This window comes from Glycine soja, chromosome 13 (genome assembly GCF_004193775.1).
Source record: "Glycine soja cultivar W05 chromosome 13, ASM419377v2, whole genome shotgun sequence".
Lineage (NCBI taxonomy): Eukaryota > Viridiplantae > Streptophyta > Magnoliopsida > Fabales > Fabaceae > Glycine > Glycine soja.
In genome coordinates, this window is record NC_041014.1 from 23,918,867 (window position 1) to 23,936,101 (window position 17,235).

General features: G+C 34.5%; 3 protein-coding genes across 6 annotated transcripts; 2 read left to right on the forward strand and 1 right to left on the reverse strand.

The window, feature by feature from the left end:
* The first annotated feature begins 536 nt into the window (after window positions 1–536).
* LOC114381846 (exocyst complex component EXO84B-like) lies at window positions 537–5,973 on the forward strand. Its single transcript, XM_028341070.1, has 7 exons — window positions 537–758; window positions 920–1,017; window positions 1,711–2,752; window positions 2,962–3,456; window positions 3,729–3,911; window positions 4,877–5,001; window positions 5,405–5,973. Exons 1-7 carry the CDS (start codon window positions 591–593, stop codon window positions 5,904–5,906), a joined length of 2,613 nt encoding a protein of 870 aa, XP_028196871.1. The 5' UTR covers window positions 537–590; the 3' UTR covers window positions 5,907–5,973.
* Window positions 5,974–7,723: 1,750 nt separating this feature from the next.
* Window positions 7,724–9,665, forward strand: LOC114380996. Of its 4 annotated transcripts, none has more exons than XM_028340153.1 (4): window positions 7,724–7,968; window positions 8,107–8,213; window positions 8,328–9,282; window positions 9,374–9,665. In XM_028340153.1, the coding sequence occupies exons 1-4, from the start codon at window positions 7,900–7,902 to the stop codon at window positions 9,470–9,472; spliced, it is 1,230 nt and encodes a 409-aa protein (XP_028195954.1). In that variant the 5' UTR covers window positions 7,724–7,899; the 3' UTR covers window positions 9,473–9,665. The 4 variants fall into 4 exon arrangements, with proteins under 4 accessions (XP_028195954.1, XP_028195955.1, XP_028195956.1 ...); XM_028340154.1 differs by having other exon boundaries at window positions 8,110–8,213; XM_028340155.1 differs by having other exon boundaries at window positions 7,724–7,962.
* LOC114380995 (cellulose synthase A catalytic subunit 4 [UDP-forming]-like) lies at window positions 9,645–14,542 on the reverse strand. Its single transcript, XM_028340152.1, has 10 exons — window positions 14,431–14,542; window positions 14,211–14,280; window positions 13,955–14,060; window positions 12,863–13,475; window positions 12,618–12,755; window positions 12,311–12,436; window positions 11,984–12,196; window positions 11,478–11,891; window positions 10,908–11,258; window positions 9,645–10,492 (listed from the first exon to the last, which is right to left on the reverse strand). The coding sequence occupies exons 1-10, from the start codon at window positions 14,494–14,496 to the stop codon at window positions 9,914–9,916; spliced, it is 2,676 nt and encodes an 891-aa protein (XP_028195953.1). The 5' UTR covers window positions 14,497–14,542; the 3' UTR covers window positions 9,645–9,913.
* Between the last annotated feature and the right edge of the window lie 2,693 nt (window positions 14,543–17,235).

The following is a 17,235-nucleotide window of genomic DNA, read 5'->3' on the forward strand; positions in this document are numbered from 1 at the left end:
GGGTGTTCGTGCTTCATAGCACATATCACAACTCATTCGTGATTAAGTTAGAATAATTCTACACGAGTTGGTCCACGTACTTGGCGATATATGTTCAAGGTTTATGCTATAAGGTCGATTATTTGAAATGAACTGCATAAGAATTGAATTTGAATCAGGGATCGATCCTCATGCGAGTAAAATGCAATGTAAAACAAGGGACAAAAAGAAAGGTTCAGCTGGCTAAGGCAGCAAGCAGGTTTGGTGGAAGTTAGTTCATTCAAAATCAAAAAGAGACGTTTGTTGAAGATAACGATGAAGTGAGAATCGAATATAAGAAGTTTGGCTTTTACAAACACGTTGTAGTGCTTAATGACGATAAGAACGACAAAAACGAAAGGACCAAGTACAGAGTTTGAATCGGAAATACCGAAGAAAAAGCCTTCACGAAAAAACTCTGATAATATATATATATATATATATATATATATATATATATATATATATATATATATATATATATATATATATATATGCATCATGAATTTATTGCTTCACTTTCATTTTACTATCAAATTAAGAGCTAGTAGCATTGCCAAACTCGTTTTTGCATGGAAATGGAATCTTCGTCGACTCCTCCTCCTAAGTTCCGGTTCAGAGACCACTCAGAACCGGAATCTCAGAATTCATTGGAGCCAAGCTCCGATGTTGTTTCTGCAGCGTCACCGTCTATCGGTGATCCTGATGCAGACCTTGAAATTGAATCCATGACCGGAAGAGTACTTTCTACTTCTAAATCTCTCCCTATATGTTTTTTTTTTCTTTTTAACCGGGGAATTAATGTTCATAAATTTTTCATTCAGTGTGGAAAAAAGAAATAAAAAATAAGTAAGTTGTAAGGAAGGTTTAATAAAATTTGTGATTGGGTTATTGATGACAGGGCATCATGCATCTGTGTGATGAACTTCGGGAACTAAAGGAAGCAGCAAATGAAGATTTACAGAAAAACATATTTAGCAAATATTCCACTTTCCTTAGGTAATTAACATCTCCAAGTCCAACTTCTTTTTTAATGTTTATCGTGAACAATATCTACTATATGAGTTTGTCTTGGAGTATTAGTATTAATTGAATTCCATAACAATCTAATTAGATCACATAAATTTTTTTTTATACTCTGTGAAAAGAGTTCTCTTTATCTTTATCTTTTAACTTTCTTTTTTCTGACTAAGCATTTTATCACATGTGACAAGAGGGTGTGAAGCATATACGATGTGAAATGACCATTTTTTTTATTCCATAAGGAATTTCTGTTAAAAATTGCATATTGTAAAGGAAAGTAAAAACATAACAATGCTATTTTTATCTATAAATTCCAGAATGATTGGTCACCTACCCACCTATCATTCTTGATTTTTTTTTTCAAACCACCCTTGTAATTCTTAACAAAAATGTTCATTTCATTTCATATTTACTTGTTTTTGGTAATGTTTTATATCACTAATTTATACCCTTCCTTTTCACCCGTTTTATATGTAATAAAATATTAAGTGATATGTAAAATAAAGAGCAAAAGGAATTCTTTATTTTAAGGGGAGCAAAGAGGATGTAAAATATTATGCTAAATATTTATTAGACCCGGCAATTACAAAACTGGATTGCTCGTTATTATTCTTACGATGCTAGAATGGCATATAATATTGAGGTGGTGTTATGCTTTTGTGTGTGTAGAATACTAGAGGAAGTGATAGGAGTGGAAAATGAGCTCGTGCAACTGGAAAACCATTTTGTATCTCATAAAAGGCAAGTAAAGGATCTTATAGATCGAATATATCCAAAGATATTGTCCATAGACATAGCCTTCGATGATCATGTCAATATTGTCCCATCTCACCCCACCGAATTGAAAGCTCACATTAATGAATGTTTAGAGAATTTGGATATTCTCTTATCAGAAAACAAGATGGATGAAGCCCTGAACCATCTAGAATCTGCAGATGAACATTATCAAAGCCTTCAATTTCAAGATTGTTCCCATAGAGAGATCATGCTATATGAATCTGCAATTTCTGAGAAAAAGTCCATGCTGATACAACAATTATCACAAATAGCTGAGAATAAAAGAACACCGGGACCAGAACTTCAAAGGGCACTAGCTAGACTTTGCAGACTTGGTGATACTCAACTTGCTATTAATCTGTTGCTTAAACATTACCATTTGCGTGTTGCGAATGGAACTGATAATTTGCAGTGGGCAAAATCATCTTCAATTGAGATATACATAAGGGAACTTGCAAGGTTTGTGTTCTCAATGGTTTCACAAGCGGCAAGGAGCTTTGTGATGTTGTGTGGAGAAACTTCTCCTTATGCCTCAGAGCTTATGTTGTTTGCATATGAAGAAACAAAATCATTCATCATTTGTTTTGATAAATACGTCAAAGGCACCTCAGCAATAAGTGGAGGGTTGTCTTCTGCCATAAAAGCTGTCAAGTTTGCTGTCATGTACTGTTCTTTGTTAGAAAATCAGAAATTGGTGTTGCGGCCATACTTAGTGAAGCATCTCTTTCCATGCATGGAAGAGGTTTTGAATACACATATAAACCATTTTAAGAAAGTGATTGTTATCTTCTCAGCGAGCGATCCTTGGATTTTGGAGAAGTACCTTGTTTCTGGAGTGTTTGTTGGGGCTGGATCTTCAACTTTAGCCGTTGGAGAACAACATGACTATTGCTTGCTAACTACCAGTGGCCGGAAGGTTGTGACACTATTGCAGGTTTGTTCTATGTATTATTAGATTGCTCTTTAATGTAAAGTTCTATATTGCAAAAGATAACTAGATGTATTTTAATATTACAAGTATTAAAAAGTTTGTTATTATTATTTCTTTTTGGCTAGCATTATTATAAAGGACAACCATTGCATGAAAAAAATAGGAGTTTATTACTATTTCTTTTTAATTTGTTGTTGTTTGATTGTAATCAGGCCATTGTGGAAGATATTTCTTCTTTAGTTTCCCTTCATATGGGGAGTTTAGTCATTAGTGGAATCACAATCCTCTTCACAGAGTATATTGTCATACTTGAAAAAGCCCTTACTTATGAAGCAAGCTCAACAGAACAAGGTAGTCCAAGAATAAAGCTAGCTGAGTCACTACCACAACAGGTTTCTATTTTGGCCAATTTGTCAACTTTAGTGCAGTTTCTCTCTATCATGGTCAAAGATATCTTTAGCAGCAGTGATCACATAGAATTTCAAGTATTGGAAAACTATTCAATTGTTCATCAGCAGCAAGGACTTGATGATTTCCTATTGTTTATTGAAGAGGGTTCCAATAAGTTGAGAAACGTGTTCTGCCAGCAATTAATTCTCAGAGTATTGTCTACTTACCACAGGCATGAAATATTTTCTGCTAGCCATTGCAATGACCAGTTTGATGCTAACACTGTCCACGATCCAATGCCGTCTGGTATCTTTCAGGTATTATTTTCATAAATAACCACTTAAAGACTTTTTTGATTATGATGATATATGAACACAATAGATTGAGACACTGGGTGGTTCAATGATTTTTCAAGTTTTATCTTACTTTGCAACACTTCTAAAATTTTGAAATTATCATTAAAGAATACTACTATAAATAGAAAGAAAGGTGTAGATAGCTAGGATAAATAGTTCCTTTCTTGTTTTGCATCCCAAAGCGTATGCAAGCGTTATATTTTGATTTAATTTGTTGTAACTGTTCTGGACAGGTTTTATTTCTAGAATTAAAGAAAATAGAACAACTTGAGGAAGAAAATGTGTTTGAAGTGAATTGGTTGATGGGATTACTGAGAGAATTAATGGAGTCGATGTTTATTTGGGTTTCCAACAACAAAGAGATCCTTGCAACTACGGAAAAGAATGTGAGCTCACAAACTGATGAAGCCAAACAGGTTTTTTAATTCCCTCCCTTCTATTTATTCTTTTAGGTCTATGCTAAAAGAGTAAAAGCATTATTGCAACTAATTTGCAATTTTGTATTAACGTGGAGATATTTCTGCAACTATATCTTTCCCATTGTTTATTGACAAAATTTATATGCTTGCCATTTTTGGTGCCAAAATTCATATTTGTAAAATTCTTATCAATATATGCCTTTTTTTGTGCACTAACATATTTTTCAGCTTGTTCCCTTTCTTACCAATATATGCTAGAAAGATAGGTCCCCCCCCTTCCCCAAATTGTGTGAGATAGTTGTAGATATTGTGTTGCTATTCCTATTGACTGCAAAATCCTTCTAAAACTGGTGAGCTAGTTCTATAAGGTTGATTATTTCCATGTCAGTGTCCCCAAAATTTACCAACATTTCCAGAAGACACTAACTTCTTGTCTTTTCTCGGGGTATGAGAGCCTATTGCTAATATTTTTTGTGTAAGTTTGTTGAGAACTTTATTCCAAATCTCTAACACCCTTGATGTAATATACATCAATATCCCTACATTCTTCATCACAAAATTCTAAAACCACTTGACCTCAGATATATGGTATACTGTTGATATTTTTGGTTTAGTAGATATGTTCAATTTTTTTAAGAAAGATTTGATCTCGTTTTAGTCTGGTGTCTTCATAAACCAGTGTGTTCAATTTTTAATTCTGAAAATTCTTGAAACATTTACTTTCATAGCTGCCTGTAGGCATAACTAACAAGGCTCTCTTTAAAGCAGCCAGAGTACATCTCATCATGACACTACTATATTATCCCAAATACAGATCAATTTATAAGATTATATTGTTGCTTGGCACGTGGTTAGTTGGAAAATAAATGTATGAGGATATGAAGCATGACGACAAGGCAACTATTATCATGATTTTTACCTATGTAAAGTGATTCTCATCCTTTTTTTTTTGTATTGAGCAGTTTATTTTGGATGTGCAATTCTTGGTGGAAATTGGAATGTACGGAGGATATTTCTCCAGCGATCCTTTGCTCCTTCTAACTCTCATGAAATCAACCTTCAATTCAGCAGGACTAGACCCTTTCAAGTAATGCATTCTCATTTATAGTTCTTGAGAAATTCAGAGTTCATTACTAATCATAGCTCTGCAAACTCAAAAACTGTCTAATCACACATGCCACATATTTCTTGAACAAAATGCACATACATAACTTGATGTGAAAATGAACAAATAAATTTTACAAGCAATAATTTCTTGGCATCCTTAAATGCATGTCTTCCCTAGTCCCTGGTATTATTACATTTGCAACAAACCATGGTTCTTCCAAATTCATATCATATCTTCCTTTTTCTTTCTTTCCTTCATAATCATATAGTTTGAAAATATTCCCATATTCTCTATAAAAATTATTAAATAATAGTCATCAAGACGTTCTCATGATATTAAAAGCAACCAAAGTTTCAAATATTGACTCGTGTTTCCTTTATAGAGATGTAGATGATGATTATTGGGCTATAGATGCTGCTACTAAAACAATTCAAAAGCTGTTGGAGATTGAGAAAACAAGTTTGCATCCAAAGGAGCCTGTAGTTACCATTAAAGAGGAGTCACATGAGCATGAGAACCAAATCAATCAATCAGCATATGAATGTAATTTTTCCAAGGAAAATGATATAAGTTCTTCAGAGAATAACGTAGTAAAACATGAACTAGATGAGGTTGCAAAACATGAACTAGAAGTTGCCATTGATGCAAAGATGGCTTCACTAGACACGGTATTTAGCCCCGGAGAGGGATCTTTAGTGAAGAGAGATTATGTTGATACAGACTCTTCAAATTTGAGACCACCTTCTATCATGACTTTGCAATTAGAGGATGCTGATTTTGTAGAGGCAACGGATACAAAAAATGATGAATTGACTCCAACATCTTCCGTGGGTGAGGTAGGACTAAATTCTGAGGAGGAAACTAAATCAAATTCAGACGAATGACCAACATTTATATAATTTACTAATATATATTTACACAATTTTAATTTTATACTTTGATTTAAGGCACTTATTTGCATGCCTTACGTGTCAATGCCACACATATTCAGCATGACTAGTGTATGCACTAGCACAAACCCTATGCCAAAGTCTGCACCAAGGCCTGGTTTTTTCATATAATAATACTCAAAAAATATAGATATAGTAAGTTTTTCTGTATTCACGTTTTTTTCAAAAAAATATCCACTATAACACAATTGATATTAACTAACACAATTAAACTTACCATAAATTAACAACAATATTCAAATATCCATTCTTATATTGCAACTTATATTTGGAACTAAGATACTTAATCTAAATTAACAAGAAGAAAGAGTTTGGCGGCTTGGATTTCAGACATCTTCATGGTTTCAACATTGGAAGTAAGGATGAATTTTTTTTAACAACAACGATGCTATAATAACAAAAGTGTTCAAAGTTAAATATTTTTCTAATAGCGGTTTTTTGGATGTCTCTCTGGGACACAATCCAAGTTATATATGGCGTAATATCTAGGCTTTACAAGCTTTGGTAAGAGAAGGTATGAGATGCAAACTAAACAATGACAACTCCATCAACATTTGGAAAGATCCATGGCTTCGAAATTCAGATAAGTGCTATGTTACATCCCCACCTCCTATTGGTCTTGAGCACATGACTGTTAACTCTCTTATAGATGGTGAGCGAAAATGTAGGAGACTAGACAATGGTCAACAAATTCTCAACAATGAAGATTTACAAGACATTCAGATAAGTGCATACTGTGAAACAAAAACTGGGCGCTTCTTGAAGCTATCATATGGGGGATGCAGTTTCAATTCCATGATTTTATCAGAAGTGGACTGCAAAAGCTTTTAGTCTCAAACATAAAGGCACTATCAGAATTTCATAATCTCATAACACATCCTATGAGAGTAATTTTAAAAATAAGGTAATTTCAACTTGCACTTATCTCGTAAAATTTTTCAAGTAAATATTAATACTTATATCCGGAATTAAACTTATTTAGTGGGTAATTTTTCTCTCCATTATAAGTAATTTTCTAATCAAATTTTATCTTCCCAAATTGCAAGATATTCCTACTCGCTCTGCATTTTGCAAGATATTCCGATATCTTAAATTATATCCTTTCAAATTTTATCAAAAGTTTTTGATACTTTCATAATCATATCCTTAATTTGAATTTTCTAAAATCCAAAAGATCAAAATCATTCCATTGCTTGCGGATTACAAACGGTTAGGTTTATCATTAAATTGCCAACAACGTATGTGCCCAAAAAACAATCTCAACTTATAAAAGGGAATAAAGACATTGATCACAAAGTATCAAAGTCTTGAAAACTCATTCGGATCATTGTTATTTGTGTGGAGACAAGCTATATTCAAGGATCAATTTAAACTGATTATTATTAGCATTATCCAACACAATTCATTAGAAAAAACGGGTGGCAATTGAAGAGTTGAAGACGACAATAGCAATCCAAAAGACAAGACAGGACAAGACAACTCCGTCATGTTTATTGTAAGTTGTCAGAATTTTTTAAAAATCTTTTTTATGTTTCTTGTAAGTTGTTGTAATTGTTAGAGATCACTGCACGAAAAAAAATATTGTTTAGGAAAAAAACAAAAAAAAATCATCTTTCAGAAAAGTTATTAATTAATTAATAAAGCAAAGAAAAGAAAGAAGGAAACTGCAATTTTTACAGGGTGTAAATCACAGTCATCTTGTTTATAACGGTCAGTTTCCACTTTTTCAAATAAAATACAATATTTTGGTGAAAGGGAGCAGAGGCTTTCAGGTTTGTTAACGTTTTCTGGCCCCATCCAACACGCTCTTCCTTTTTCTCTTCTTCTTCTTCCTCTTAATTTCGCTTACACGCACACAAATGTATTGATGCCACCACTCTCACCCATCACCACACACATTCCCATCATCCAAACCTTCTTCCTCTGAATGGGTTGCTTTTTCGGTTGTTTTGGTTCCTCCAAACACAGAAACCACAAGCACAAGGTTCAAGTATGTGTATGACTCTTCAATTCCTTCACCCCTTTTGAACAACAACCCCAAGATTTTCTTTTTCGGTTTCTTTTGTTTCCCGGTTCTGATAAAAATGTGATCTTTTCTTTCACTGCTATAACCCCTTTTCTTGTTTTTTCTCAGCAGCCAAACAGAGCTAATGGTAGTAGCAATAGCAAGCAAGAGCAACATAGTGTCTCTTTGGTTCAGGATTGCTCCACAAATGCTATTAACCCTATACCACAACTCCAGTAAGCAATCCCCATCCATGACCTTCGATTTCATTAATTACATACTATTTTGGAAGCTTTTGATATAGATAAAGATAAATGTTGTTTTCTACCTCTTTTTTTTTGTTAATGCAGGGATAAAAGTGAGGAGCAACTAAGTGTCAGCAGCAGAAAGAAAGTGACATTTGATTCCAATGTGAAGACCTATGAGCCTCTTTTGGCTGATGAAGTTGTGGAGAGGAAAAATGAGGAAGGTGGGAAGGAGGAAGCTTTGGCCCAATCAAAGTCATCTTCCTCTGAAGCTAGTTCTGTGACTTCAACGGGGTCTTACCCTCCCAATCATAGGTACCAGAATTGCCGCAACAGTGATGACGAAGAGGAAGAGATTGATTATGGGGACAGTGATCTTAGTGATGGAGATGACGATGAAGAATGCAATGAAGTGAGTGAGGACTTTGGAGAAGATGACATAGTGGCAAGTACTGCTGCTGATGATCATGTGTTTGTTGAAGAGGTTGATGTGAAGTCCATTGGGTCCAACCCTAATGTCAGAGACAGAAGTGCTTATGTTCATCCTGTGCTGAATCCAGTGGAGAATCTCACTCAGTGGAAAGTTCTTAAGGCTAAGAGAACACCAATAAGGCCTCAGAAAGAGAATGATTTTGGGGTTGGTGTAAAAGGATCACCTTTCAGCTTGAATTCCAAAAGCGACTTGCCAAAGAAGTTGAACCGGGAGATACGAGTTGATGCCAGCCTGTCAAATTGGTTGGTCTCACCAGAAACTACACCTGTTAGCAAGGCTGGCTCAGTGGCTTCCTTTGCTGGTAGTACCCCTGATAGGATCACCTCACAAGGTTCATTTTCTGTGATAAGTCATGAAGATAGGCCAATTTTAGGGGCATTGACATTGGAAGAGATCAAACAATTTTCGGCTACTTCGTCTTCACGGAAGTCACCAAGTAGGAGTCCAGATGAGATGCCTATTATTGGCACTGTTGGAACCTACTGGAATGTTGCAGGCTCTGCTGAGGACCCTGGCTCAGTCTCTTCCTTTAAAGGAATTCCGAACTCAACAAGCAAGTACAGAGAGGTAAAGATGCGGTGAACACTTTTAAGAGATATTATTACTCATTAGTTGAGGGTGAACTCTGATTTGGACATGCACTGGTGCGGTATTGCAGGATAAGAGCGTGAATTGGCGCTCAACCCCTTTTGAGACAAGATTAGAGAAAGCTTTGAATAGAGGTGCTGCTTCTGCTTATGTTCCTCGTGTATTTTAGAAGTTTTCAATAGTGCGTGGATTCGAGGAGAGTGTGAATTGTGCAGGGAAAGTATTTTTTTTATTCTTTTATAAACACGATAGAGTGTAGAATGTGACTTTTACTTTTCTACTGCAATTTGTACTTGGCTTTGAAGTTATAATATAAAAGTTCAAGTACAGCTTATAACATCTAAAATAATATTTAGATGAAATCATATTTCATGCTTTAACAATTACACGAAATCATATATCTCATAAAGCAATCCTTCAGTTTTTAGATGAATCTTGCACCATAAATCTATCCAGATATCAAGGATACACAACCTGTGCATATATGCACTAGAAACAAAACTAGTGTGGTCTTTGTGGTTATATAGAGACCCTCTCACTTTCTCATAAAAGTAAATACTACAACAGAAGAACCGTGTTCAGTTGAAATACTCATCTTCATTACCCCACCTTAGCATCTTATCCCACACTGTTTGAGTGCTGGACCTGTCTGCTTAGGCAAGAAAATATCAATTCGCACCCAAATCATTGAGAAAATTATGGCTAGAAGTATTGACCAGAGGACTACAATGGTAGGGGTTCTGTTTTGCCTTCCCATTAAGCCTTTGAGGAAAGGATACAAGTGCACAATGACCCACAAGGAGAAGAAAAGCTTCCCAAAGAAAGGTCCCCATGAGTCATAGCCATTGTTAATGGCATCAGAGATTCCAGCCACAATTCCCACCATATTTAATATTACAAGACTCGTTGGTGGGATGAGAAGAGTAGTCCACTTGAAGAGATAGAGCTGTCCAAATGCAGTGTCATTTGCTGATTTTGCTCTCACATTGAAATTAGTGTGTACTCCACCAACTTTAAGGAGACCTTGAAATACAGCAAAAAAGTGTGCAGAAACTCCCCCAATGACCCAAAATTGCTCGTTGCGCCACCAGTCCTGAATGCTAACCCCACTCCAGCGAAGCTCTAGCACACAGGTTAAGATGATGGAGATAAATAAGGCCATTAACCAAATGCTAGCAAGGTTTGACAGCTGCACACAAGAGAACTTTGGTCAGAAGACATGAACCTAATGTCAACAACAACATTGTTTTCCTTTCTTTTAAAAGTATTAGTGTATCATAGCTTAACAAATTGAGTTATCCTAGTAATCACAAGAAATCACTATTGGTTTCTGATCATATTTCCCATTTAATATAAACCAACTTCAATACCATGGTGTTCTCACAAGCCAAAATCATTTAGAAGTCTTTAGGATGGGAGCCAAAATCATATTTCCCATTTAATATAAACCAACTTCAAGACATAGCCCCCCTTTACATCCTCTAAGTGAGAATGGGAGCCTGACAGAAGTGATCATTTTGTGCATGTACATATAGTTAATGAGGAAGCCAGTCATACTGCATTCAAGTTAATTGAATGTAATAAATTGATTATTGTGCACCTACAGTGGGGATGATGAATTTTCCAGTCAGAAGACAAACAGCTGGAATTGCACAGTAGATCAACAAAGGGATGGAAGTGAACGGATAGACAACGGAATTAGTGTAGGCCAATCTCTGCAGCCATTTCAGTTTTCCGCCATAACCATACCACAAAGGGCAATAACCACTAAAGAAAATCTCAGTAGAACCTGAAGCCCATTTCAGAACTTGGTGTAATCGGTCTGATAGATTTATAGGAGCAGATCCCTTGAAAGCTGCTTTCTTTGGCATGCAGTACACTGATTTCCATCCTCTACAATGCATGTTAAACCCTGTTAAGAGGTCTTCTGTGACTGAACCATAAAGCCACCCAATCTGCTGGAAAAAGAATGTCAAAATGACTTGATTTCTTAGCAGTCATGAAATTCTAAGTAATGGCTTAGATATGGGAAATAAATGTCTAATTAAAACAAAATGCATTCTTGATGTGTGCTGGAGATCTTCTATCAACAAATCTAGAATATTTTTTTCCCCATTTTAAGGACTTTTTTTCTCAAACTAGGCAAAAGGATCTCATTGTAATAACTAGATTACCTCTCTTCCCCATTCAGTTTTCTCTTCGTAGTCACAGCTTATAACATGAATTGCTTCCTTAATCAGTAATTGAGCATCGGTTCCTTTTGGAAGTCCACCATCTTCTATCAAAGCAGAAGAAATGAAAACTGGTGATTGTCCAAATCGTTTCTCTAAACTTTTCAGAGACATGAAGGGTAATTCCTCTTCCTCATCCTCATCAAAGTCCTCAAGCTCTTGATCAGTCTCGTCATCATCAGATGAAGACTGAGAGTCACCAGAACAACAGCTGCAGCATGAAGGCCAGCTGCAACTCTTCATCTTCGGCCTTTTATCAGAAGGTGGCTCACGGCCATATAATGCCTGCCTGTTGAACACACATCCAGTACCAACATACATAGGGCCTTGAATCCCGTCAAGGCATTTCATGTTGATCTATGACATGAACATAGCAAAATTCAAGGAAGGAATTAAGGATGAGTTAATGAAATTTCAATTTGTATTGGGTTTAGTAGAATGTCCCTTACATCAAAGAACACAGTATTGTGATTAGCATATCTGTCATTGCAATCAATGCCATCAAACCTTCGTGGAAATTGGACATAACAGAACTTCTTTCCAATTTGGGGATCCATTAAAAAGCACATAGCCTCCCTAAGAACCTTGCTATTATTGATGTATTGGTCACAATCCAAATTCAATGCAAAAGGTGCATTGCTAAGCACAGCAGAAACTCGAACCTGTTGTGGCAATACAGCATTGTAAGAGTTATAATCTGTTTTTCTTATATCTTGTTCATATAACTCAATGGAATTAAATTATATACTTGAAGTTTTGGGCTGTAAGCTACTTACCAGAGCATTCGAGGCACCAGCTTTACTGTGGTGTTGATAACCGGGACGTTTTTCCCGAGAAACATACACAAGCCTTGGCAGTTCCTTGCCTTCTATGTCCAGTGCACCAGCACTTCCTAGACATACCTGCAAAGACAAGTCCATGGTTAATTTTTAGATTCTTGGTTTGTTGGCTATCCAAAGTTTTGAAGAAAGACATTATCTTTCAGACTGAATTTCAATCCTCCCCCGAGTTTGATTTTGAGGGCCTAAGTCAATAAAAGTTAACATTTTTTATTGGCACAAAATCCAAATGCAGTTGCCAAACCTGAATCATTCCTGGATGGTCATCAATGTTGTTCCCAGGCCATGGATTACCATCTTGCATCACCCACCCCTCTTCTGGTTTTTTCTGAGCCTTTGCAACCAATACATTAATTTTCACCTTGAATTCTTCATACTCTCTCTGCAAAATTGCAAAGGAAAGTGCCTCAAGTCTCACATAGATAATAGAACAACATAAAAAAAAAAAAATCAAAAGCAACTTTCATGGCTTATCTATGTAGTCCTCACCTTCATTGCCCTGCGATCCTTAACAAATGTTGGGTGCACCTTATCTTTCAAGTAATCAAGTTTCTGAGAGAAATAAAACTCAGGTGCCCTTGGCTCAATGTTATACTTATTACAAAAGGGAACCCATATTCTAGCAAACTCAGCAGTTTCTAACAAGGTATCAAAGAGAAGCATAGATGCACTGTCATCTGAGACATAGCAGCTAACTTTTACAACAGGATAATCAACAGACAACACTGACAGAACCGTGTTTGCAGTTATAATAGGTGGTTCCTTCAAAGGGTCTGCAGTGGTCACAAAGATATCAACTGGTGATAGAAGGTTTGGCTCCCCTTCGCGCTCAAATCTTATGGACAAACGTTCAAGGTAAGTTTCACGAGTAATAGGGAACCACTTGGGGATTTGGTCTACTAGCCAAGACAATGCAAGCCAGATTTCACAGACTACAGAGATTATCCATAAGGCAAGTGCATCATGCACTGGAGTTGTTATGCGCAAGTGGAAGAAGAAAACTAGGATAATGAGACGCATGATTATGACTATGCGATAAGGGTTGATTAGGCTTGAAGATATTGGAACTTTGCGCCACAAAGGTTGCCTTGACTCGGCCAATCTGTAAGGAGCAACACCTTCAAAAATTAGCCATGGTTGCAGGGACAACAATAAGAGGTGAAAAGAAGAATTTAATTAGGATGCATTTATAGTGTAAAGGTTTCTTATATTGTCATCATTTGATCATAGTTTGTCATGTCCGATAAGATAAGATTGTTCACTTTTACAATAATCACTTCAAAACTCATGATTTCTAATTAGTTGATGATGTAAAAAAACACTAACAGTGAATGAAAATTAAACTCAAAGAAAAAAAGTAATTTCATATACCTAAATGGCTTCAATTTATTTCACATTGTTAGCGTAAAATTTGTTTGCATAAATATTTGATCACTTTACAACGCCATCCTATTCATTAATAAAATAGGATGTGACAAACAAATATTTTACACTACTGACAGTACATAAAAAATTTAGTTTATATAGATTATGAGTTCTTCAATTGATTAATGGTGTACTTGAGAAAAGACAACAACTTACAGGTAGTCATCTTCTCCTTGGTCATTGCTCGTTAAACTTCTCTCGTCTTTGCGTTTCCTTGGATTGCTGTAGTATGCTTTCGGCCCTTCAAAATCCTCATTAGCAACTACAGAAAAGTGTGTATAAAATCAGAGAAAGGAAAACCATTGTGGTGGAACATAATTCACAACACAGCAATAGAATTTGTTTTTATTTCCAATGTTTTTTTTAGTAGATATTCCCAAAGTTAAATTAATAGAAAAAAAGATGTTTATACCGCTTCCTGCCGCAGACAATGCTTGATCATCATTATGTTGCCACTGCTGTTGATTGAAATCTCCATTTTCCTGCAAAAAAGACACAGCATATATATATATATATATATATATAGCTTTAGCACTTATATTTCATTGTTCCAAAATTAAGTCAATTATTGAGTAACATAATTTGAACAAAGCAAGCAAAGTAAGGTGTGAGGGGAATATATGAGAAAATACCTCGTCCGAGTAACGAAATCCATTTCGGGAGTGAGAACCAGTGTTTAAGGCTGCACTCATGGCCATTGCAACAAGCAAGCGTGGATTGCGGAGAGAGCAGAAGGTATTATATTAATATATAAGAAAAAATTGGCGGGTTAAGAGTGCTCACAAAGGAAGAAGGATACGCACTCGAATAATGTAACCATCAAATGAAACACTGATCTGAGAGTTGGGAAGTCATGGGTTTTGATTCTGAGGTGACAAGTACTTCGGTTGTTGGATTATCACTTGGCACTTGCTTACTGTGCTCGGCTACGTCGGCATGCCCATGCAAGTACTATATATATATATATATATATATATACACACATTGGGTAATCAACATTCCCACATATAAAATTACTCACACCCATAAAGGATCATGAAAATACAAAGATTACACGGTATAAAAAATAATAACAAACACAAAAATTTAATGCAGTTCGACACCTCTTCCTTACGTCTACCAAACAGTCTCAAAAAATATTTTCTTATCACAAAAATGATTACAAGATTATAACACACCTCAAATAGTGTATCATTTTACAAATCGAATACCCCACTCAATGATTACAAGAAATGATAACACTTTCACACAAAAACACTTCTCTCAACAAAGTGATTTTAGTTCACAATCTCTCTTCTCACACACTCTCTCTTGTATTTCTCTACTAATTCTCCTTTTTATTTATAGTAAAGATTGTTACCAATTATAATAAATAAACTCTCTTTAAAGTTGAAACAAAAATAACTTTCAATGCATTTATTCAACTAAGGTTCATCTATTAAAATGCAATCTTTCACTTTATATTTAAGTTACCTAAACCTTAATAATAAAAATCTAATTTCCAATATGCATGCGTGTTATGTTTTGACTTGAAATTTGATTCTGAGGTGACAAGTACTTAAGTTGTTTGATTATCACTTGTACTTACTATTTTGTTAGGCTACGTTTGTATGCCCATACAAGTAGTATATATATATATATATATATATATATATATATAATTCTTGTTCACAGATTTAAGAATAAGATATTTTTCTTTATTCTTCACCATCAAGAATGCAACTAGAAAATCACTCTAGTAAGCTTATAAGTTAGTTAAACTAGCTTATAAGCTGATTTCATCAAAATATAAACTTGTTTATTTAATACACACAAGCTTATATATTTTAATAGTTTTTAAGCATTTTTTTATAATTAAACAATAGATTAGAAGTAAAAGGTAAAGTTTTATACCAAATAAAAATAAGAAAGTTAAACATCATATAAATAAAGATAAAGTGCATAAAGATTAGATACTGGGTGTTGCAAACATTACAACGATACAAGGTATTAGAGCATATTATCACCAACAGCTAAATGGACCTTGCAACATTAAGCTACTTTGATTTGATAAACTAATTTATAACCTTACAACTTTTTAATTCCTAATTTTGTACTTATAAATTTTCAACTAGCTCATAAACTAGTTTTGTCAAACGCGCCCTACATATTAAGTTATAATTAGTACGCCAAATTAAAACCAATGATAATAGAAACAAACATGCATATGGTTAGCAAGAAAAATAATTGACATGTAAACAGCTAAACATTTCTCCTATTTTAGATATGCATAAACAAAACGAAAGTACACAAATCAGACGTGTAATTCAGAACCCCATCTCTCTCTCTTGGATTGTCTGTGGTTCACAACATAATAATTCTAAAAACGAAACACAAACTGAATATCTTACTTGATGATGAAATTTTTGGGTACGCCACCTCTAACTCGGTTGGGAAACACACTGTGTGTGCAGGATTTTTGCTAAACCAAAATTGTCTTTTTACATTGCATCTATGTTACGTTGATTGTTGATCTCATTGTACTAGATTTTCTGTGAAGTTGAAAGCTGATGATGTACATATTTCCATAATATTTCCTAATTTTTGTGTTGATTTACTTAATTATTCTGTGATGGAAACATTACTCTCCACTGTCTTAGGCAAGAGATCTGTAATATAAAGGAGAAGCATTCTTTTGTTAAGAATTCTTTGCATTTGCACCTGTTGTACGAAATTGTTGGAATATAAACGTCAATTTTAAGTTGGCACCTCATAATTTTGGCATGTTTTATTCCTTAATAACTTCTTTTCTAACAAAGGGAGGTGAATATTATTATAATTTCTTAATACAGTAATAATTTTTTTAAAAGAAACAATAGTCCTTCAGATACAAAATTTCAAATATTAATAAAATGTAATGTTTAAATTTTATCGGCTAAATAATATTCACTTAACATTGAGTCTAAAGCTTTTACAGTTCTGTTATTGTCTCCTTTTTTGTTGTTACAATGAAGTTTTCTATTAGAAATTGATGCTTCAAACATATGTTGCTTCTAGGCTTTGCTTTTACAGGATTAATCTCGTATTAATTAATTAATAACTGCCACGGCTGCGTATATGTAAAGATAACAAAACTTTACGGTATCAATCGGTCAAAATCTATCACTTTAAAAATTATGGGCACGCCATCAAGATGTAAATAATATTCATTGTTTATAAATGAATCATTTAATTATAGTAGTATTTCATTAACTAGTGTATTAAATAATTCCAAGTGTTGGTGCAGAAGATTTGATATTTAAGTTATTATTTTTCTTATAATTGAAACACATTTATTTTATTTTTTCATTATTATAATAAAAATTATAATAATTCACGCCCACTCTAATCATTCAACTTAGTTTTATATAAAAATAAAAATTATCAATATAATGTTTGCACTATCTAAATGTTCTAAT